The sequence below is a fragment of the Streptopelia decaocto genome, assembly GCF_964273445.1.
Source record: "Streptopelia decaocto genome assembly, chromosome: 23".
NCBI classification, from domain to species: domain Eukaryota; kingdom Metazoa; phylum Chordata; class Aves; order Columbiformes; family Columbidae; genus Streptopelia; species Streptopelia decaocto.
Window position 1 is genome coordinate 3,287,890 of NC_138678.1, and position 21,979 is coordinate 3,309,868.

Consider the following 21,979-nt stretch of genomic DNA (forward strand, 5'->3'; position numbering starts at 1 on the left):
GACCAGTATTTTATTGCTTTGGGGGATGTTGATACTTGCCAACTAAGATTTCTAGACCTTTTCTTAAAACGTGTGTCTTTTCAGCTTTCCTTTACAGTTAGAAAATGGCCAGACCGTGGAGAGAACAGTAGCACAGTATTTCCGAGAGAAATACAACCTCCAGCTGAAATACCCTCATCTTCCTTGCCTACAAGTGGGACAAGAGCAGAAACACACCTACCTGCCTTTAGAAGTAAGGCACTTATCTTGATAAATCAGCTTGTTATTGGTAGGCTGTATCATTTTGCAGGATGTTCAGTATTTCCCTTTGCAGTACCAGCATGTTCACGTATTTATGTGTTCACTGTTCTTTTACTTCAAAGACTATCTGCATTGTAAAAAGTGCTTTAAAGTCTAGAACTATGTTGACGCTTCTGCTTTTCCGTTCAGGTGTGTAACATCGTAGCTGGCCAGCGGTGCATCAAGAAGCTGACGGACAATCAGACATCGACTATGATAAAGGCCACGGCGAGATCTGCTCCAGATAGGCAGGAGGAAATAAGCAGATTGGTTAGTTCTTTAATTTCAGCTCGGTGTGATGCTACTCACTAAATGCCACTGGACATCTCCTTGATTCCGGCTGATATTTGAACACCTTGTTTGTTTGTTTTTTATTATAGCATGCTTACCTTCTAAACATCAATGTCTTCCCTGACTTGAAATATTATAAAGCTTGAATACAATACTCTTATAAACAGATAGCTCTTATTTGAAATGGTCTGGTTTTTGAGCTGACAAGTTAGCCAAACTTTTAAAGTTAAAATAAGGCTGATCTGGAAAATACAGTAGACATGAATGTGCAGTAATAATAGGAATTAATTTGCTTGATCTTGGGTGTGCTTCTCTCTAAGGGAGGGTGCTTTTTCATCTATCCCATGAGTAAATAAATTGCTTTTAAATAAGCATGCTACAAATGAGCACATGAGTAACTAAGGGAACCAGAAAATGTCGTCCAATATATGTCGTTGTATTAGTTGTTTTCACTGGGGATAGGTTAATAGTGTTGAGCAGTTCAGTCTGCGCCTTTTTCAGTGTGAAAGGGAACTGTCGTAGGACACTTCTGTAGCATTCCTCCTACTCCGTCTGTTATACAACTTATAATTAGATACCTCTGTAATATGGAAAAACTCTTCTTCTAGGTGAGAAGTGCAAATTACGATGCAGATCCATTTGTTCAAGAGTTCCAGTTCAAAGTCCGGGATGAGATGGCCCACGTGACGGGGCGCGTGCTCCCAGCTCCCATGTTGCAGTATGGAGGACGGGTGAGATTTCTTGCTTTTTCTTTCGTTTCTATTTTGAAGAGTGATTTCCCGCACGCGTTCGCTGTTTTAGTTAATTCAGTTGCATTGTGCAATACAGGGATGAAGTTTGAGTGGTAAACTTCTCTCTGTTGTGCTGAAACTGAAAATAGCATGGGCTTTTTCATTTCCAGTCGCTCGAATATGTTGCTTTTGTTTCCGCAGAATCGAACGGTGGCAACCCCAAGCCATGGGGTGTGGGACATGCGAGGGAAGCAGTTCCACACTGGTGTTGAGATCAAGATGTGGGCTATCGCTTGCTTTGCGACGCAGAGACAATGCCGAGAAGAAATACTGAAGTAAGGCATGTCAGAGTTTAGGCTTTGTTGTTGTGTGCCGTCGCTACTGTGAAAATTCAGAAAACCTTCTCGTCTGTAGGGGTTTCACGGACCAGCTGCGCAAGATCTCCAAAGACGCGGGGATGCCCATCCAAGGCCAGCCCTGCTTCTGTAAATATGCCCAGGGTGCAGACAGCGTGGAGCCCATGTTTCGACACCTCAAGAACACCTATTCGGGGCTTCAGCTCATCATTGTCATCCTGCCGGGGAAGACGCCTGTGTATGGTAAGGGAATATTTCTGTTTTACCTGTTTGGTCGAGTATTGTTCTGAGACATTTGCAGCCCAGCGTATGTTAGAAAGTTCTCAGGACTGTTCTTTAGACATTAGAAATCAATGTTTTGTGTCTGAAGATAAAAGTAATTGGAAGCAGGTGTGAGCGTGCAGATAAGTTGGAAGTTATTTTGCAGAGTATGTACATTTAAATTATTGTGACTTAAGCTAAGATCAAAATATAGCAACAGTTTCAAATATTGTTATCCTAATATTTGCTTCTCAGCGGAGGTGAAGCGTGTGGGAGATACGCTGTTGGGAATGGCCACGCAGTGTGTCCAAGTCAAGAACGTCATTAAAACATCTCCACAGACCCTGTCAAACCTGTGCCTGAAGATTAACGTTAAACTGGGAGGAATCAACAACATCCTTGTACCTCATCAACGGTAAGAATCTTTGTGGAGACTGATCTGAGTTTGTGTTCTCCGCTGGAATCGCGCCGCGGTGCAACGGCAGTGTGTTTTGGAATGACTGCTGTGGCGGTTTCCACGTTCACATCTTGTGCACAAAGATTTCTTTGTTCAGGCTTGGCCAGAGCAGCTGATAAGGCGGCTTCTCTGTGCAGCAAAACCCCATCTTGAGCAATAACTTGCACCAACTGTTCACCTACAAGTGTGACTTAGCACCTTTTTCTCTTTGAAGACCTTCTGTGTTCCAGCAGCCAGTGATCTTTTTGGGAGCTGATGTCACTCACCCTCCTGCTGGAGATGGAAAGAAGCCTTCTATAGCTGCTGTAAGTTCTATTAAATTAGCTTATTACTGTTTTAATATAAGCATCTTTTACTTAAACAATCCTCTTCTTGGCCTTTTTTTTTTGCCTTTATTTAATTTGGTCTAAATTTGATCTTGAAGCCTTTACTCACACGATGTTCTCCTGAAGGTTGTAGGTAGTATGGATGCTCATCCAAGCCGGTACTGTGCCACGGTGAGAGTCCAGCGGCCGCGGCAGGAGATCATCCAAGACCTGGCCTCCATGGTGAGGGAGCTGCTCATCCAGTTCTACAAGTCAACACGGTTCAAGCCCACGCGCATCATCTTCTATCGGGACGGGGTCTCCGAAGGACAGTTTCGGCAGGTTGGTTCGTTTCTGGGTTTCTTGAAGGATTGTGTTGTTGCACAACTACTCCACTTCTCATATTTGAATAAGCTTGGCTGCTTGAGGTGCTTGTGCCAAGATACCACAAAAAAACCAGACTTTTTAAGAGAGAATTTCTTGAGCGTGTGGGGTAAGAAAGGTTGCAACTTCTTTCCTCTCTGGGAAGGGAAGAGTTCATAGAAATAGATTATTTCCCAAGTTCTACGTACTTCCCGAGATTACTAATAATGTGGCAAAGTTACGCTTGGTGTTAACTACAAGCTGATTATTAGGTGTTGTGTGTAAACTGCAATGGAAGGCAAACCTAAACTGCTCTGTTCTTGCGCTTGTAGGTTCTGTATTACGAACTGCTAGCCATTAGAGAAGCCTGCATCAGTCTGGAGAAGGATTACCAGCCGGGAATAACCTATATTGTGGTACAGAAGCGACATCATACACGACTGTTCTGTGCCGACAGAACAGAAAGGGTAATCGTTGTAGCTTTACGTGAAAAGCTCAATGTCAAGTGCTTGTGCTGTTGGAGAAAATATTGGCAAAGGCTTCTCTGTCAATCTGTCTTTGCATTCGGGGAAGATGTTGAATTAATAGGCACAAAATGTGGCCCCAAACTGAAAAACCATTGACCTTAAGTATGTTAAAAAGAAAGTCCCCATCGGGATTCGTCATGTTGCACCCTGGAACTAGTCTGTGTCGGTGAACTATAGCTGATATTCACGTGACTAACTAAAACCAAGTCTACAGCAATTGTAATAGGAGGAAATACAAAATTATGGAAACCTTAATTACAGTTGGGATGTATAAGCAGTTGTTAGCTGCACTTTTTAACCAACCCTTTTCTCTAGGTTGGACGAAGTGGCAATATTCCAGCTGGAACAACTGTAGATACAGACATTACACATCCATACGAGTTTGATTTTTACCTCTGTAGCCATGCTGGAATACAGGTATGATCGTTTCTTTGTAAGTAAATGTGAATTTAGAACATACTGTTTTTCTCCCTTTTGCGATGTTTGTGTTTATAGAGAGTTATTTAGTAGAGAAATGTCATTTAGCTCAGTTTTATGAGTTATCACGTTGTTGTGTGACTAAAGCACTGATGGTGGAAGGCAGCGTGTGTCTGTGGGAGCGTCAACACGAGTGACATGTAAAAATCTGATTCAGGATGATGCCAAAGAGCAAAGCAGCTCTTGAGCCTGTGGGAAGGAGGACATTGTGTGCAAGTACAGACGTGTTTTGTGCAGAACTCTACAGGTCACTTCTGAACCACTGGAACCATCTCTAGTGTTCACACTTTGACTTGGGGAATTGGAAAGAGTTAAACGCAGCAGTTGTTTCTCTGGGAAATGTGTCTCGGTGAGAAACAGTTTTAATTGAAGGTAGTTAGGAGGTGGTGCGATCAGGGTTTAGTCGCGTTGGGAGCAGGTTTTAAGTGTTGAGGGTTATCTAGAAGGCATGTGGGGTTTATTCAAAGCAAGAATAATTAGAGTAACATAACCATGTCAATGGTAGACTTCTTATTTATCTTTAAATACAGGGCTGACTTAAGACTGAGTTTTCTTTGGCTGCATTTACGTAGGAATTCAGAATAGGTAGTTTGGCCCTTTCTGAACTTCATCTGACTTGATTCTGTGGAAATCCAGCTAAGTGAATTATGTTCCCTTCTTCTTAGGGTACCAGCCGTCCCTCACACTATCATGTTTTGTGGGATGATAACTGTTTTACTGCAGATGAACTCCAGCTGCTAACTTACCAGCTCTGCCACACATATGTGCGCTGTACACGATCGGTTTCTATACCCGCACCAGCGTATTATGCTCACCTGGTAGCATTCAGAGCACGATACCATCTCGTGGACAAAGAACATGACAGGTAAATGAAAATGCACACCGGAGTTTTTGTCCCCATTAGTCTTTGCTCCATTGTCAGGCATAAAGCCATCTGACTATAGATAATTACTGCTCGTTTTACAGTTAATTTTTGTTACCCCTGGGACTAGTCTTAAGATAATGATTCCTGACAGCTGCTGCTTAGTATCAGACAAGAGTGGGTTGGTGGATTCTACTGAATAACACTCAAAAGAATTAATCACAGAACCACAGAGTGTCAAGGATTGGAAGGGACCTCAAAAGATCATCCAGTCCCATCCCCGTGCCGGAGCAGGAACACCCAGATGAGGTTACACAGGAAGGTGTCCAGGCGGTGAGAGAGTCTAACTAGCAAAAGGTGACAACCTCTGCACCCTAGTGCACGAGTTACCTCGAGCTTGCTGGGTGAATAGAAAAGTGCCTTTTTCTCAGTATTCAGTTTTAGTGCTATTGCCATGTTGCTCTCCTAAGCCCTGAGGGCAGCTTTTGATCCCAGATAATACAACTCACAACCCTGCTTGTGTTTTCTCCTCCTGCAGTGCTGAAGGAAGCCACGTTTCAGGCCAGAGCAACGGCAGAGACCCCCAGGCCCTGGCCAAGGCCGTACAAATTCACCAAGACACCTTACGCACGATGTACTTCGCTTAATTCTATAATCCGGGAGCATCCTCGCTGAAAGGAGGAACTGAGCAGTGAAGCCACACGCAGCGTATGTTTGGGGTTGGTTTGTGGGCTGTGCCTCCCGTCGTGCTGAAGGTGACACTGTGCAGGGGCGAGAGGCTTCACCCTTAAATTGACACGAGGAAGATTGTTTACTTCATCGAGGAACACAGCACTATTATGCAATATGAAACCAGCCAACCGCTTTTTCGGCGCGGTCTTCTGTAGGAAGCACCGCCATCATTTTTTTTTTTTAATTATTATTATTATTATTTTTTAATTATTTCTCATAGTTTAACCCTCTTATGCCTTTACCTCAAGTTGCTCGGCAGCACAACTATCTTTGCAAAAAAAAAAAAAAAAATAAAACAACAAAAAAAATCTGGTGTAATTAAAATAAAAGCAAACCACCTTTATAGGAACAATCAACAATGATTGTTCGGGGGACAGAAGTGTGCAAAAGAAAAATAAGAATTAAGTCGTTACCCCGCTGCATTGAGGGATCTTTTCTCGCAGTATTGCCATCAAGGTTTGAATGTGAACATATCCAAGTACATTTGACTGTACAGCGCTAGCTAGAAAACAAATGAGCAGGGGGGGAAGATATTTTGCACACTAATCCAATAATTTGAATATAATTTAGCCAACTGCTGCCTTTGTGTCTCTGTTCCCAGCTTTGGAGTTCTCAGCTCCACTAATTCCCCTTTCCAAAGCAAACCCAAGGCAGGAGTGAGCCCACCAATTCCTGCTCCCCGGTGAATTTACTAAAGCTGCTGTTTTACCTAGTCCAAGAGTTTCAATTCTTTTCTATCTGGCAAGTCCAATATGTCGAAGCTTCACGTGGGCTCAGATGTCCCACGTTTTCTGGGATTCCACGTAGTAAAGACCAGAACTGAAACTTCAGAGCTAATGTCTTTTTGGAAAAAAACAAAGAAAAATGCTAGTTTACTTGCTGCCTCTCACACCTTAATGTGATTTCATATGTATGTGTTTTTGAAGTTTAGCTTCCTTTTGTTTCTTTTATATTTATTAGAGTAATAATAATGCTTTAATTTAATTATTACAGAACATATGGTCAACATCAACTTTTATTTTTTAGAAATGTAACCGTGTTTATTTTTAAAAAGAAAACTGACAACTTGTTTTGCTATCTTTTAGTGCAATAAGCGTTCGAAAGGAAACTGTGTCCATTGAGCTGTACTCAAGCAGTGTTTGCACCACTAACTGTGGAAGAATGGACACCTCCATGACTTTAAAAGGACAAAGTTAAAAGCCTTAATTTTGAAAGGAAAGTTTTCTAGTCAGAAGGAATCTTGAATTTTCCTTTTTTAAATCAAAAAAAATAGCAAAAACGCGTCTAGAATCCTGCGAGCTTTCTTGTCACTGCAGTATTTTGATTTAACAAAGGAACTGGCCATATTTTGGGCTTTGAAATGTGGAGAATATTTGAATTAAATGAAAGGGTTTTTTATTAAGATCTAAGTTTTTATGTGCTTAGTTAAATCTATTTGACATCAGTGAAATGTCTGGAATTGATAAAAGTTTTTAGGCTTTTTTCCTCTTTGATAATGACTTTCCTTTTAAAATTAAGTTATTGGTAACTTCATTTCACTTTGCAAATCAAGAGGGCTGGGATAGTTCTAACATGTTAAATCACTGAAATGTGAAACAAATTGACGGGGACTCTTTCATTCCACTTTCAAGGTAAAACAATATTTAAGATGTCAGAGATGAGCATTTACTCAACGAGGGGACTGGGGAGTTTTGCACTTTGTAAACTCGTGAACTGCATTTTTTTGACTGTTTTTATTTGCACTGGTTCATAGTTATATACTGCAGCTGGTTTGTACGGGCATTGCTGTTATCCCAGCCCTCCGCACCTCCTCCTGCTCTCACATGAAAACCAGCCCGGTGGAAGTAGCTTGTCTCGTGAAATCCGCTCTTCGCCAATACACTGTATTCTGAGCCTCCAATCTGAGCCCGTTTTGCTTCAACAAGCACGAATCCCCCCAAAGTTTTCCCGCCAGAAAACAAAGTACTGTATTTTCATGCGTTTGTATGTGAAATGTAGGTAGTGCTGATCACAACGCTGTCTCCAAGAGGGTCTTCTGGCTGTTATCTCCCCGTCTCCGGGATGATAATATGAACAGGCTGACTTTGCAGAGCGACCGTTGCACTGGACATGGGGGTGACCTGCGGGTCCCCACGTTGTCCCCAACCTGGCCCTTCTCTCTTGATCTGTGGCCTGCCCGTTTTCTCTCACAATCACTCTCCCTGGTAGTTCTGTTTATAAAAAGTTCAAGTCAGGCTTTTTGCGTAAAATTAATTTTAAAAAAATTATCTATTTTAAATCATTTTACAAAGACTCCTCGTGGATTTCTGGCATTTAGGTGAGAATTCCTTTCTAAAACGAGTCTTTCCGCACTCCTTTCCAAAACACCGTCTGCTTCTCATCCTGCCCACGCTCACTATGATCTGAGAAGCTTTTTTGCTCGCTACTTTCACCAAAAAAAATAAAGCAGCTTCATTGGGAAAAGTGATTTAAATTACCTGGTTTTCATGTGAAGAGTATTTGGAAGTTTTAATCTCTTTTCTTGGTTTTGCAAATATCTACGTAAAGTGCCGATACTTATTTGTATTACGATATCAAGTTACTGGCGTTGTGAGGGCCACACATTTATGATGCTGTAGCTGCTATATTTATTTAAATGGAGATGGACAATTACTGCACTAAGGAACGAGGAGATAAGCAAGGAATCAAGGTTAGTTAGATATCTCGTTTTGTTTCAAAAGAGAATTAATGGTGTGAAATATCAAGTGTAACAAAGGGTGCTGTCATTTTAACTGAGATTAAATAGCCAGATATTCTTCCTTTGTTTAAAAACATATATATTTTGATGTTTGCAGTTGGGGGGTGGGGAGGGGGTCGGGATAAATGGTACCTCATCTGTGGTGGCAGTTTCCAGTATATTTTCAGAGTATATGGATTTCTTTTATTTTTGTACCTGCTCTCCTTTAAAAAGAAAAGAAAATAATCTCAAATTTTATGTGCCGTTTGGGGAAATATCGAGTGGTGTCCCAGGTCCCCCATCTGTATATAGTCCAAAGAGGAGCGTGGGCAGAGGCTGACGGTTCTGTTTGCTTTGCAGATGCGCCGGCCTCGTTTTTATGCCTGTCTAGACCAACGGTTCCGTCTCCTAAGACCCTGTTTGCACCGAGACCTCACTTGGCCGTAACAAGTGCCACTAATTGTCCCCATGGCGGGGAAGGCGCCGCCGCTTCTACCCCGGCAGAAACCACTGGTAGATCCAGGTGTGGAGAAAAGGCGAGTGTTTGGTAGATGAGGCTTTAGACTTGTTGTCAGCTACCGGAGTGACTGACTCTGCTTGCACAGAAGTGGCTTTTAGGAGTAAAATGGGTTTCTGAAAGTTGTCAGTCAAATTATTTCAAGAGGTGATTGGTCCTAAACTATTTTCACTTCTTCACCTACAAGTTTTTGTCCTATAAAATGCTCAGCGTAAGATACCAGATAGTCATCTTCTGTTTAAATTCCAGCTATGAATACTGGTTTTCTACTAGTCTGGAAATCCACTCTGGTTAGGGAAGGTTATGGTTGGACTCAATGATCCCGAGAGTCTCTTCCAACTGAAGTGATTCGATGAAACTCCAAGCTCAGCCAACACTTAAAAGCTTTGAGGCCTTTTTTTTAATGCTTTCTTCATATCTTGTCCTCTTTTGATATTTTCCCTATTTTGTGAAAATGACTCGAAGCACTTTTGTAACCAAGGAATGAAGCGCTCAGATGATGTACGCTACCAATTCAGTTTGCAGAGGCTGAATTGGATCCATAGGGATGTCAAAGGGAAAGATTCCCGTCCGTCTTTCCTACCCAAAGACGGTCCTTCAGATCAGCGTGGGCTAGTAGGATATAGTTTTGTTTTCGGCACGTGTTTAAATAGAACTTCACTCAGCCAGTTAGAGCTTGAGCCGATGGACACATTCTGCTAGTAGAAGACTTTGTACTTCCCGTAGCTGAGGTGTGAACGAGGTGGGTACGGGATCCTTCATTTTACCTCCTTAGCAGAGTCTCAACAATCCTGATCTCTAGAACACTAAACCAAAACCAAGTTGTCCCCGAATAGGCAAAGGTGCGTTTGGAGGGGCAGGACCTGCACGGGAGGAAAATACTGAAGCACCCGTTTTCCAGCCCATGTGCCCTGGCTGAGGTTCCCTCACCTAACACGGGTAGTTAATGGAGGGTCCTGTTAAAACAAAGCAGTTCCACTGTTTAAAACTTGCAGTGATTATTATCTTATTTATTTTTAAGCAAGACAGTCCTCAGAAAGTGCCTTTTTAGAAGACGGTGCTGTAGATTTTTATTTTCCAGTTGTGCGTGGCTGAAAATTTAAGATAAATTATTGCAAATGCCAAGTGTTTGATGGTATCTTTCAGGTACTTTCAAGCACCAGCTTCTCTGAGTCAGGACCAAGAATAACCAAGAGGGTGTTTCCATGTGGAGGGAGAGGCACTGAGGAGCGATCGCCAAATTCGGCTGGTAGGGTCAGCTCGGGGCGAGTCAATGCGGTTTAGCTCTTCACATCGAGCGGGACTCCGGGGACAATGTTAGTGCTGCAAGGGATCCCATCGTTAGCGCAGGACGTTGTCTCAGCAATGTAGCAAGATGAAGGTGGGAAAGCTAAAGCTCTCTGAAGGCTTAGGAGGTGAGGAGTCCTGCTGCGAGCAGAGCTCGGGTGGCTCGTGATGCACGTGGATCCCTGGGATCACTGATTCCCAGCGGGGAGGTGGGATCCGTGCAGGGCTGTGGGTCCAGGGCGAGTTTGGTGACGTTCCTCCGGTCGGGAAAAGCTGTCGACTATTAAACGCTGCACCTCAGTAACCTTGTAATGCTGCATAAAGTAATAATAATAGCAAAGTTCTGCTTTGATTACACTGTAATGTGCTCGCACATGCCTGCAAAAAACACACACTTTCGTTTTTGTAACGGTCTTAATAGCAGTTATCGAAGTTTTTCTTTTACAATCAGCCGTGTCCGCAGGTGTGTTTCTGTATATTTATTGGTAATCTGTGTGCAGCTCATAGGTCTGTGTCTTTGGTCTCTATGTTGCTTTTAACACTTATTTTTAGGCAGGGAAAGTTTCTTAATGTTTTCTTTTTCTTCTCCTCCAAAGTCAGCTTAACAAGTCACGTTTGAGAGGAGACTGGATAGAACAGCTTGGCAGACAGACTACTTCAATTGGTACCTTGAGTTTAAAATGAGTTTGTGTTCATTTTATTACTGTTCGTACACTATTGGGCATTGAAGATGTAGAATAACTTGATGTCAGGTTGCTTTTGAATATCAGGAGCTTAAGCGCAAAACTCCCACTTTAATTGCGAGTGGTTTCTTTGCAGGAATATTGGTGTGTCCAGCCTTTTCCTAGGAGCAAGCAGAGCTTTTTGACATCTGTTAATTTGGACACAATCAATGAAATACGAGGGTGCAGAGGCCCAGAGTGGGCGCTGACCCCTGGTCAGAGCTGCCATCAGCTCTTGGTTGAAAGGGACGCTGTCAGATTAATGCGCAATACAGCAATTAATTCACAATATGGCAATTAATGCACAATATGGCAGTGAACGCGCTACACGACCCCAGAGACTGAACCGAGTATCTTTTTGCTGTGTAGGTTTCTTCTGATTCAAGTTAGAGAAATGAACTGATGTTTCATGTAGCTTGTTAGCAACTTTTTTGTCTTATTACAGCGCCGGGTGCCATGTTGTTGGTATTTAAGCTCGCAATGATGTTAAATTATTTTATATTCCCAATTTCTTAATGTTCTTAGGCTAGGATTTAAAAGCTTTTATTTCAGTCTAAATTCTGAGCCAAAACTGTGTCTTCTATCCCTTTTACTAGTAGGGTATTTTTTATCTTTTAGACTACTAAAAAGGGCCCAAAATCTTGCACCATCAGCTTGTTTGCAGCAATACTCTCATCTCTTCCCTATCACCCAGTTTATTTTCTATCTACATTTAGCTAATACTGAGCTTTAGAAGGAAGCTGCTGCCTCCTCTTTCTAACTTGCATCTGCCGGTGCTGGTTTCTGTTGGGCACAGATCTCTCCTTAGAAGTCTTGCCTTGGTGATGATGAACTGTAGCACACAGGGGTTTAATTCCAGTGGAAATGTTCTGTATGTTCCCGTTGGATTCATTGGAGGGTGCGTGAAAACAAACAAAAACCCCAAACTGCGTAGTGCACGTGGGCTGTTTTAATTCATCCTCCTTCCTGGCAAAGTGTGAGACTAAGGATTTGTTTTAATTGCCGTGCTGGGATTAGTCCTAGAACTGAACTGACTCAGCCATACGTTTTATGAAGAGAAGTGGTGTAGTGGTCACTGTGCTATTAAACCAGCAGCAAAAAGCTCTAAGAAATACAAGGTGGGAACTTGTCTTTCTTTTGAAAAAGCTGAATATGCTGAAAAAATGTCATGCTGCTAGAGCCTTGTGAACCCGCATCCTTGCACCCACGGTTTATCCCACACGACTACTTCAAAAGCTAATAAATGAGGGGAAAAGCGTTTTCCTGTATTTGAGTGCCTGTTCACCTCCTGCAAGGCCCGTGCTGAGAGCAGGTGGCGCTGCCTGCAGCTCCCGTATCATCAAATCAAACCCTGCGCTTTGTATCTGAACCTCGCGGCGACCTGACTCGCTCCAAACCAGATACACGTTCCAGTAGATCGGTGCTATTCGAAATAACGGAGCCAAGGGGGTTTGTGAGCAATATGTGACCCCTCCATAAACCACAGATGCCGGGGCACGTTTCTGGTCGCGGTTCTCACGCCGTTCCCGCTGCGGCGGCCCAGGACGCGGGGCTGACGTCGCTGCGGCGCCGCGGTCGCTCGGCTCTGGCTCAGCTCTCACCTACCTCCCGCTCCCTTGGCAGGATCGCTCTCCCTCTGCTCCCCGCACAGGATTTACCGGCTTTGAGGATGCTGTGGGAGGTGAACGGGCTCTGGGTGTGAGGGGGGTGGAAGCAGCTGCCTGTGGAAATATAGGAGCGGCTTAGGTGTCCTCAGGTGGTTTGTGTCAGACTTGAACTCATGGAGAGCAAGCATGTGCCTTTTTCTGATCAGGAACAGGAGCTGGAAGAACTTGCGTCCGCATTGGTTGTACCATCAGTGTTATTCTTGAGCTGCTTATAGAGCTTCAAGTCCTTGGTCAGAACGGAGTTGGTTTTGTGTTGAGTTACTTAAAGTGAGCCCCGAATTATTTGTGGATTAGAGCTACTCAGAGGGGAGACGCTTTTAAAATAAGCGCTTGCTGGAGAGTAAATGTCATTAAATAAATATACTTCCTGGTAGACTTGCAATTTTTCTCAACAAAATTGAACCTTGCTATGTTTCTCTAAGGAGAATCATTAATTCTGCCTTTATCTGAATGTTGCCTGTCCAGTAACACCTTCACTCTGCACACCCATTGCTCCCCTGCGTCGGTGGCTGTAGGGACACAAGGGATGTTGTTGGGGAGCAGCGCAGAGCTCTGGGTCAGTAGGAACGTGGAGGTTGAGGATTAAACATCGCACGTAATTCTTCAAGAAAGTTTGCCAGCAGCTGAAAGCTGGGATGTCTGTGGAAAATATTGTGTGGTCTCTTGGCTTTGGGAAGAGTTTGTAAAGTGGTACAAGGGGAGGAAAGATCCCCCGTGACAGCGAGGTGGAGGCTGTGCTGCGCAAAACGGGGCACCTGGGTCCTTAGATGTTAGTTTGGGCTTAAAGCTGCTGAAAAGGTGAGTTCTCAGAGAGAAATGGAAGAGCTTTTCCAATAGGTTCTGTTTGATGCAGTTTTGAGATATCGATGAGTTTCCTACCCAAGAACTCGGGTACCAACGCTGGCTCTGACGTGGGTTCCCTCGCTCGCCTTGGGTGAGCGATTCTGCCTCATTCTTCGCCCTATCTGGGAAACATCTGATGATTCATCTCGCCTTACGAGAGCGCTCTGGGGTGTTCTGAGGGTGAACCGTGTTGTGGAAGTGCTAAATTCTTGATACAAACCTTCTTGCAAGTTTGCATCCTCAGTGAACACGGTTCTGTTCGGGGTCCGTCTCTGCCGTGAGCCTGTGCCCCTGCGAGGCCGTTGCCATCGGTCCCGGGATGTTCACCTGTTGCTTTCTTTTAAGATAATCCATTTGTTGCAGAACAGACTGTCAGAGGGCAAGTTTATTTAATTTAAAGGTTGTTTTTTTTTCCCGTTGCTGAGAATTTTAGAGCTCTTTCAAACGTATTTGGCAGTTGGAGAATGAATACCTACTGTAATACTACCTAGCAGCGCAGAAAAACATGACTGCATGTTGAGTTCAGGGCTATGCTAGCCCATAAATCATAGGTCTGCAACCCATTTAACTACAGGTGTTCAAAAATTAGCTATTGAAATAGTTTATTAATAAACGTTAACAATGCTTACACTTGCAAATCTCTTAAATGTATTCAAAACCAGTTTCTTTGGTAGAAACCCGTGTCTTGCCGGTTAGTGTTGACTGGGACGTCATAGCAAAGCAATACCCACTGGAGCAATGCGCAGTTTAAAGAACCTTTGGGAGTGTTTGAGGGTTGTGATGTGCCAGCGAAGGGGAAAATCGAGCAGAGCTCTTTACCTGGTGAGGAAAACTGAATGCCCAGCAACCTCAGTGAGAGGAAAACTGCTGGAGACCAAGTTTGGCTGGTGAGGAATGGCTTCTCCTGGGTACTCGGGTTTGTGCGCCACTTTCCTCCTGCGGCTACGCTTTTGACTTTTCTTTGGACTTGAATTCTATTCTTCATCGAAACGTTCTTATTTCTGCTTTTCTCAGTGTTGAATCTAGCTGAGAGACAACTTATTGTTACGTTTTCCTGTAGAAAAACCTGCTTCTAGAAAGGTGCGTTTTTGCGTCTGGTTTGCAGGCGGTTTTGCAAAGCCGGGCTCAGCACAGCAATAGGTTGGCAGAAGGAGGTTTTGGTCTGAAATGTTGATATTTTACAGACTCATTGTCCAGCCCCTCCTGCCATGGCCAGTTCATGGGCTGGGGGACACACGTGGGGCTCGCAGGGCACAGATCCCCTGTTACAGTCTTAATTCTTCCCCAGGTTGGTGAATAAATAGTGTCATTGCTTGTCGTGGGGATAAACTGGGTGGTTTGCGTGGCTTGGAGGCGTCTGATCATTGATAACAACATTGTCTATCAGCAGGTATTACTTTAAAGCTTTCACGGTATTGGTAGCGTTCAGTTATGAGCCAATGTGGGTATTAAAGTATCTTCAGGAGCAGGTGGCTCAGGTGGCATCACGTGTGCCATAAACATCGCTGGCGAGCAAGCTGGATTGGTTTGGGAAACTGCTGGAAGCAATGTTGTGCTTATAAATCTTGCATAAATGTTTAAATTTTAAAAAAAGTGCTGTTTGGGTTTCCTTTTCAGAATAAAATCCTAGTAAAGGGGTCCGGTGGATTGCGATTCCCTTCTGCGTGTGCGTCTCGGTTTTTCTCGTACCTGCTCCCCTCGTTTGGGTGTTACCGTTGTTTCAGCAGGAACTGGAATGTGTCCCACCACGAGGGTCCTGGGGGTTCTCAGAGCAAAAGGGAATTGTTTCAATAATAAAGTAGACTCGAGACGTTGCACAAACATATTGTAGACGGATGGCGAACGAACTAGTAAAAGCCTTTATTTTTACTTAACCATCTTGACCATGTGTGCCTATTTGTATCGCGGATGTGGGCTGCAACCATGTGGGGTGGGAGGGAGACCGCGTGTCGGTGTGTTTGGAGATGTACTCGCGAAGCAGAAGCCTCTTCTCCCTTTCCAGAGAAATTGTTCTTGCCAAAATTTTCTACCTGTTGCAAGAGTTGCTTTCTTTCCAGCACAGTAAAACGTCAACCTCTTTCACTGTTCCTTCCCTCTCGTAGGCATCTGTAACCTCTGTACGACTGTGTATAGTACACACAACAGTCACCAGATCTCTGCTGGCTTTAGATACCATCAAGTTGGGTGTATTGTAAACCAACCGTATTCATTTGAAAAATAAAATTTTTTTTTTGAAATGCAGATGTGATCGTTTTAATTTTTCTTTTTTATACTTTGCATCATTTTAATTTCGTCCCAAAGCCGCGTGTGTCTGCAGGAGGGGCCGGAGCTGGAGGTGTTGATGAGAAAACCCCAGCACTCGGGCTTCACTGGTTATTTTGTTGGGTTATTTAATAATAATAACAACGGGGTTTGGTGTTGCTTTGCGGTGCAGCTGTCCCGAATAACCCCAGTGAAAGACATCAGCTGTGTTGTGGGCTCCGCCCGCACCGGGGCCTCGAACCGGCGTCTCACAACTGCCCGCACTGGGGCCTTGAACCGCCGCCTGGCAACGGCCCCGCGTGTGCCTGGTAACGGCACTGGCGACCGGCCCGGCGGCGGCGGGGCCGGCTGAGCGACCGGGACCCGACCGGGGCCTGACGGTGAGGGGAGCGGGGCCTGGGGGGGGGCGGAGCGGGAGCAGGGCCGGCCCGAGGAGCGGGCCAGGCTGAGGATGGGCCCTGAGGCCAAATGCTGAGCCCCTTCCCCTCTGCTTTGCAGCCCCTTCCTTCCCTGTCCCCCTCTGCCCTGCAGCCCCTTCCCCGCTGCCCTGCAGCCCCTTGTCCCTTCTCTCCACGCTCCCCCTGACCGGGGGTTTTGGGACCCGCAGTCTCCTCAGGAGCTGCTCTGATCCCGGCGAGCGGTCTCTGCGATTGCTGCCGGTTTTGCTGGGTAACAAGGGAGGTGACTGAGAACAGGACTGTTCCTGCAAAGCCTTTGAGTGCCCTGGGGCTGCAGCCCTGGGCTGAGCTGTAACAAAAGCAGAGTCGGTAATGTAATCAGCCATTTCACCCCAGCTCAATAAGTGCTGTGTGGGAGGTGGTGCTGCGAGCGGATCCTGGTCTCTCTGCAAACAGCACCGTTCCCCAGGGACAGAGCGGTGCCAGGTCAGAGCTTGCTGCTGCTTTTCTCTCCAAGAGCTTTCCAGTTTGTGGACACATCTCCCGTTTCTGGTGTATTTCCACAAATAAACACTAAAATCTTCTGCTCCCTTGCAGTCACCCGTTTAGCGAGATGGCCACGCTGAGCGTGAAGCCGGGACAGCGGTTCACCTTGCCGGACTGGCACACCAACGCTGACTTTATCTCCGCTGATGCCGAGCGCCAGCGTTCGACTTCCCACCAGGTCCGTCAGGAAGGCCGAGCTCTCCGCAACGAAACCAACAACCAGGTGGGGCTCCGGGCAGCTTGGTGGCTCCCAGGACTGCCAAACAAGAGGGCTGAGGAGTATGGGAGGGCACCTAGATCTGGGTGTCTGGATGAGGGAATAGGAGAAGGTTTTACCTCTACAGACCCTGCTAAATGTGTACATTTACTTCCTCTAAACCCATGTGTGTGCTGTCAGGTAATCCCTGCATCTCTTTCAACTTGTATTGTTTTCCATTTGTGCAGGTGGCTGTTAGACCAAATGGCAACGTGCTGTGCTCGGTCAATCCTGAAAGCAGGAAAAGGCTTCAGGTTCACAACTGCAATTTGGAAAAAGAATAACGGCGTTTCTCCTCTAATTCCAGGCAAAATGGGATGAGCACGACAACCGAACCCGCCTGGCTGAACGGATCAGCAGCGTGAACAGATGGAAGGAGACTCTGGACAAATGCCTCACAGACATAGATGCGGAAATCGAGGCCTTAGCCAAAGTATGTTGGGAAGGCAGATGGCTGGAAATCAACTTCCACTCTCAACATGGGATGTTAAATAATTGAGGCTTGTCTTCTGCAATGGACAAGCCCATCTGGAGCGTAAGGGGGAGAACGAGTGGTGGAACGACTTCCTCGGAAAGCAGCTACTGTGTTCGTGGCTGAGCCAAGCCGTGGGATGGAGCTGTGCATTGCATGCTCATGGTTGGGGTTTGGGTTGTGCTTGGTTGGGGTTTTTTAAAGCTTTGAATGACCATGAGAAATACATGAATGCCATCATTCAAAAATATTTGATTTTAAATAGAGAATAGTATCACAGTATGTTTGGGATTGGAAGGGACCTCAAAAGATCATTCAGTCCAATCCCCCTGCTGGAGAAGGAACGCCCAGGTGAGGTCGCACAGGAACATGTCCAGGCGGGTTTGAATGTCTCCAGGGAAGGAGACTCCACAACCCCCCTGGGCAGCCTGGGCCAGGGGGGTATCTCTCGGGTTCTTTTAGTTCTAAACCCAGAGGCTGCTGCTCTCTCACGATTTTCATTCCAGACTTGCTAAAAGGCTTCGGAACTGCCAGAACAGGCAATGCGAGGCCCTCTTAGCAATGGCATCAGTGGGTTCCCCTTCCATCCCTGAAGGAGACCCCCACACCCCCCTGGCTTGCTCCTGCAGGTGAAGGAAGCAGCAGAACGCGCCCTCCAAGCCAAGAACTTGTCCTTGGACGTCGCCATTGAGTGCCTGACGCTCCGCGAGAGCCGCCGCGCCATCGACGTGGTGCGGGACCGCGTGGAGGAGGAGCTGCACAAGGAGGTGAAGCTGATAGAGAAAGCCAAGAGAGAGCTGCAGGAGAGAGTGGACGAAGCCTTCGAACAGCTGTGGTGAGGCGGACGGCCGAGGGGGCGATGGAAGCTTTGGGAATCGGGAATCTGCCCACCCGCTGACCCCAGCCCCGCGTCCCGCAGCCTCTTGCAGGAAGCTCGCCAGCAGCTCAGCTTCGACCACCGCTGCAAGATGGAAGCGCTGGAAATAGATCGTGTGTGCTTATCCCTCAGCGTGGACTCTCCCAACATCTCCTACAAGGTCAACCCAACACGTGTCCCAGACGGGTAAGGAAACAGCCTGCCCTTGTGCGGCCAAACCCGTGCTGGTGCTTGAAAGCACCCCAGGATGCTTTTTCCTTATGTGCTGTATCCTGGCTTGATGGGAGTTGGCTGCTGGGATTTGTGGTGGCTCTTGAATTGTAAAGCCACAGACTTTGGGAGGTATCTAAACAGTCAGCACAAAGACAGAGGAGCTGGCTGCACGGCCTCCCTTGTGCTTGGCTGGAGGTGACTGTCAGTAGCGCGGTATCAGCCTTTGGCACAGCTCGGGGGGAGCTGCTGCACATTTTCCCCCGTTTGGCATTTCACAGCGTGGTTTGGATGCGTCCCTGGGCTGAGCAGGCGCTGGGCTCAGTGCAGGAGCCATGGGGCAGCAGCTCCAGCTGGTGCAGTGAGCTCAGGCAGGATGTGACCTCTAGAATTCCTGAACCACACAAAGCCGTGGCCTGCAGCAGGTGGTTTATTTTGAGCTGTCTTGCAAACACGCCACTTATTTTCATAACTGCTCATTTGTTCACAGAACAACTGGACTTGATGGGTGGGAACAGAACAGCCAAGGCAACAAGGAGAATGCTGAGGCAGAAATGAAAGCCTCGACTAAGCTCCGAGAAGAAACTGTGCTCACCATTGCGCAGGTAAATCCCTCCTTTGGCTGCAAATCGGTGGTGGGGAAGTTCTGATAGCGTGGGAGAAGGGGCTGGCACGTGCTGTGGCTGGGGAAGGGAGTTTTGGAACAGCCAGAATTGACTCACGGGCCTCTCGAGAGCAGCTGCTGTTGCGTTTTGAAAGAGGGGCTGGATTATGCTGCAGAGTTCAGCAGTCTCAGCAACCTGGAAGGCATGAACCTGGCTGTCGTTCCCTGCCATGCATGTAGCAGCAGCCAGAACCCAGCTGGGTTTGCTCGTAGGCTTGTCGCAGCCTTGCAGGAGGTTGTCGCAGCCTTGCAGGAGGTTGTCGCAGCCTTGCAGGACGTTGTCGCAGCCTTGCAGGACGTTGTCCCCTGCGATGGTCGCGTTGGCAGCTGCTGGGAGGGAGACTCATTCCAGGTGTGTGTGACTGGAGCCTGTTCCCTCCCCAGACAAACAACGCGCTGGAGGCTCAGCGTGTAGCAACAGAGTTTGCCTTCCGCAAGAGGATTAGAGACCTGGAAAGAGCCTACGATGAGCTGAAATGGCAGGAGCAGAATGTAAGTGTCACTTCTTTGGTTTTCAACCACAACCTCGGGCGGGAATTGAATCCAAAGGGCTGGTTCTTATGTGGAAGGCTGCTTGACCAGAGCGTGGTTTCCGTGGCACATGTATGATCCCTGCAACATCCATCCTCCTTCTGGCATCGCAGTTGCTGTTGTGGCATTTCCCAGCAGCAGTGCCAGCTTTTGGCCTTTTTATTTCACCCCTGGTCTCAACAGCCATGACCACAAAACATCAGCGGTCCGTGTGAAAAGCCCGATTCACGAGCAGAGGGGTTCAGTACTCAGAAACCCACCAGCCCTTGTTTAAAATCCACTCCCAGCCCAGCGGAAGCGCGGGACGCGCGGGGCTGCGTTCCACCCGTGCCTCCGCTGTTCCTCCTCATCCATCTTTGTCCTTAGACCTTGGAGGAGATTGCTGAGATGGAGGAGGACATCCGGCGCCTGGAGGAAGATCTTCGAAAGAAAATGCAGGATCTGAAGGTGGCGCACACCCGCCTGGAGACCCGCACGTATCGGCCCAACATGGAGCTCTGTCGCGATCAGGTACCGACCTCGCCTGGTGCTCCCTGCCAGGATGGGGCCTCCGGTGGGTCTGAAAAACGGGGCTGCACTTCAGAGACCATTCCAGAGGGGCTGGGCGATGGATCCTACAGTCACATAGCAAAGCAAGGAAAGAAACGGCGTAGCCGGGCTAGAAGGGGAAGGAGAAAACCGCGGCCTTTGTAAAGCAGCACCTGAGCCCTTTTAACCTGCGCCTCCTCCCTCCCCGCCTCGCAGGTCCAGTACGGGCTGACAGACGAGGTCCATCAGCTGGAAGCAACGATCCGTGCGCTCAAAGAGAAGCTGGCAGAGGCACAGTAAGTCTCCGGTGCTCTATGTGCAGCTCTGGGCCTGGTGCACCTCCAGAAGCTGCATTTTGGAGCTCGCGTCCGCTCAGATCGGGAGTGGAGAGGGTTTTTGGGCTCGGTGGGGAGCAGGGTGCGGGCAAGGGGTGAGATGAGAGCTCTGGGTGCTGGGAGGGCGAGCGGCGTTCCCTGCTGGACTCTGACCTCAACACCGTGAAAAAAGGGTGAAAAGTAAAGGAAGAAGCAAAGAGCTGGCGTGGGCTCCCAGGGCAGACGTCGCTGCGCTCAGGAGCAGCGCCTGGGCGCGTTATTCACAGCCCAAACAACCGAGAAACACCCCGTGCGTTTGTTCTTCGTACAAACGCTGCACAGATATTTCTGCTGCCAGAAAGCGGGAAGTTGGGTGTTTCCTGTCCAAACGTGGGAAGCGACTGCGGCGCTTGAACCCAACTCCTTGCTTCTCGTTGCCAGGGATGCCCTGAGCGCTCTTTACAGACAACTTCACCGCATCCAGACCGATATGGGCTACAAAGCCAACTCCCTGGTGCTGGACAACAAGTGCATGGACAGCCGGAGGAAACTCGTCGTCCCCGCCGAGAAATTTGTGCCGGAGGTCGACACTTTCAACCGGACCACGAACCGCCCGCTGTCCCCGCTGAAGAACGGGCAGCTGGAGTTGGCTTAGCGCACCGGGAGCGTTGTGCAACGAGTCACGCCGAGGGGAAAGCCACCAGTGACTCAGTTCCGACATCTGCGTTGTGTTAGGATAATGTAATTCTCCTCCCTCCTCCTGGTTTGTTATATAACTGTCTGTCCCCCCTGTATGATGTTTATTGCCTCTTGCACTCCAAGGAGCATTATAAACAATAAAAGAGTCTGTCCCCAAGAGCGGTTGTCATCCGACGAGTGTTGGAAGCGTTTTGTGGTGATTGAATCCATCTGGGGTCCTTTAGCGTTTTTAAATCCTTTAGAAGCGCAAGGCTGCGCTCTGAAAAGGGGCCGTGTAATGGTGGCAGCCGGCCAGATCTGCTCCGTGGGCGCACCGACTCAAATCTGCTCGCTTTAATGATTAAAGCAAAGTTTGGGTTGGGATTTCCCCTCGCCTGCGAGCCCCGCAGAGCTGACACGGCTACGAAAAGCAAGAGCTGGAGTCCATTCTGGCTCTTGTGGCCACAGGCTTGTTAAAATTCAATTGCAGCGCTTGCATTCTGCCGTGGATTTATTGTTTCTATTCCAGGCATGCTCTGGATTATTGCACGTGCAATAGGACCCGAACGTGGCCAGCTCAGCTTCCCCGAGGCGGGAAAATGATGCTCAGGAAAGCAGCCTGCATTTGCCTCCTGGCTCTCCGATTACATTTTTATCGTGAGAAATCGAAGAGGAAAAAAAAAAAAAGCCAAAAAGCAACTTTCCCTTCCTGTAAGTAGGAAAATAAAGCAACAGGCTCTGAGCAGCTTTTTGCTGCCCCCGCCGCTCTCCCCCGGGCCGCCAGGGGGCGGTGTCTGTGGCGGTGTCGGCGCTGCCGGGGACAGCGCCCCCTGGCGGCCCGGCGGAGAGC

At 47.2% G+C, this 21,979-nt stretch overlaps 1 protein-coding gene across 2 annotated transcripts in view; it reads left to right on the forward strand.

Moving 5' to 3' along the window:
* LOC309449468 (protein argonaute-3) overlaps positions 1–21,324 on the forward strand; it is a 36,134-nt gene extending 14,810 nt beyond the window's left edge. Inside the window, exons 8-19 of one of the 2 annotated variants that reach the window (XM_082071601.1) lie at positions 85–232; positions 430–549; positions 1,179–1,301; positions 1,503–1,636; positions 1,716–1,900; positions 2,174–2,333; positions 2,590–2,680; positions 2,828–3,022; positions 3,376–3,510; positions 3,886–3,987; positions 4,713–4,912; positions 5,448–15,634. In XM_082071601.1, the coding sequence (XP_081927727.1) occupies positions 85–232; positions 430–549; positions 1,179–1,301; positions 1,503–1,636; positions 1,716–1,900; positions 2,174–2,333; positions 2,590–2,680; positions 2,828–3,022; positions 3,376–3,510; positions 3,886–3,987; positions 4,713–4,912; positions 5,448–5,556 (1,702 nt within the window). In that variant the 3' untranslated portion in view covers positions 5,557–15,634. Of the gene's footprint in view, positions 1–84; positions 233–429; positions 550–1,178; positions 1,302–1,502; positions 1,637–1,715; positions 1,901–2,173; positions 2,334–2,589; positions 2,681–2,827; positions 3,023–3,375; positions 3,511–3,885; positions 3,988–4,712; positions 4,913–5,447; positions 15,635–16,650; positions 16,823–17,162; positions 17,289–17,956; positions 18,163–18,246; positions 18,391–18,904; positions 19,020–19,462; positions 19,571–19,975; positions 20,120–20,353; positions 20,434–20,892 lie in introns of those variants that run through there. The other variant, XM_082071602.1, reaches the window with a different exon arrangement.
* The last annotated feature ends 655 nt before the right edge of the window (positions 21,325–21,979 follow it).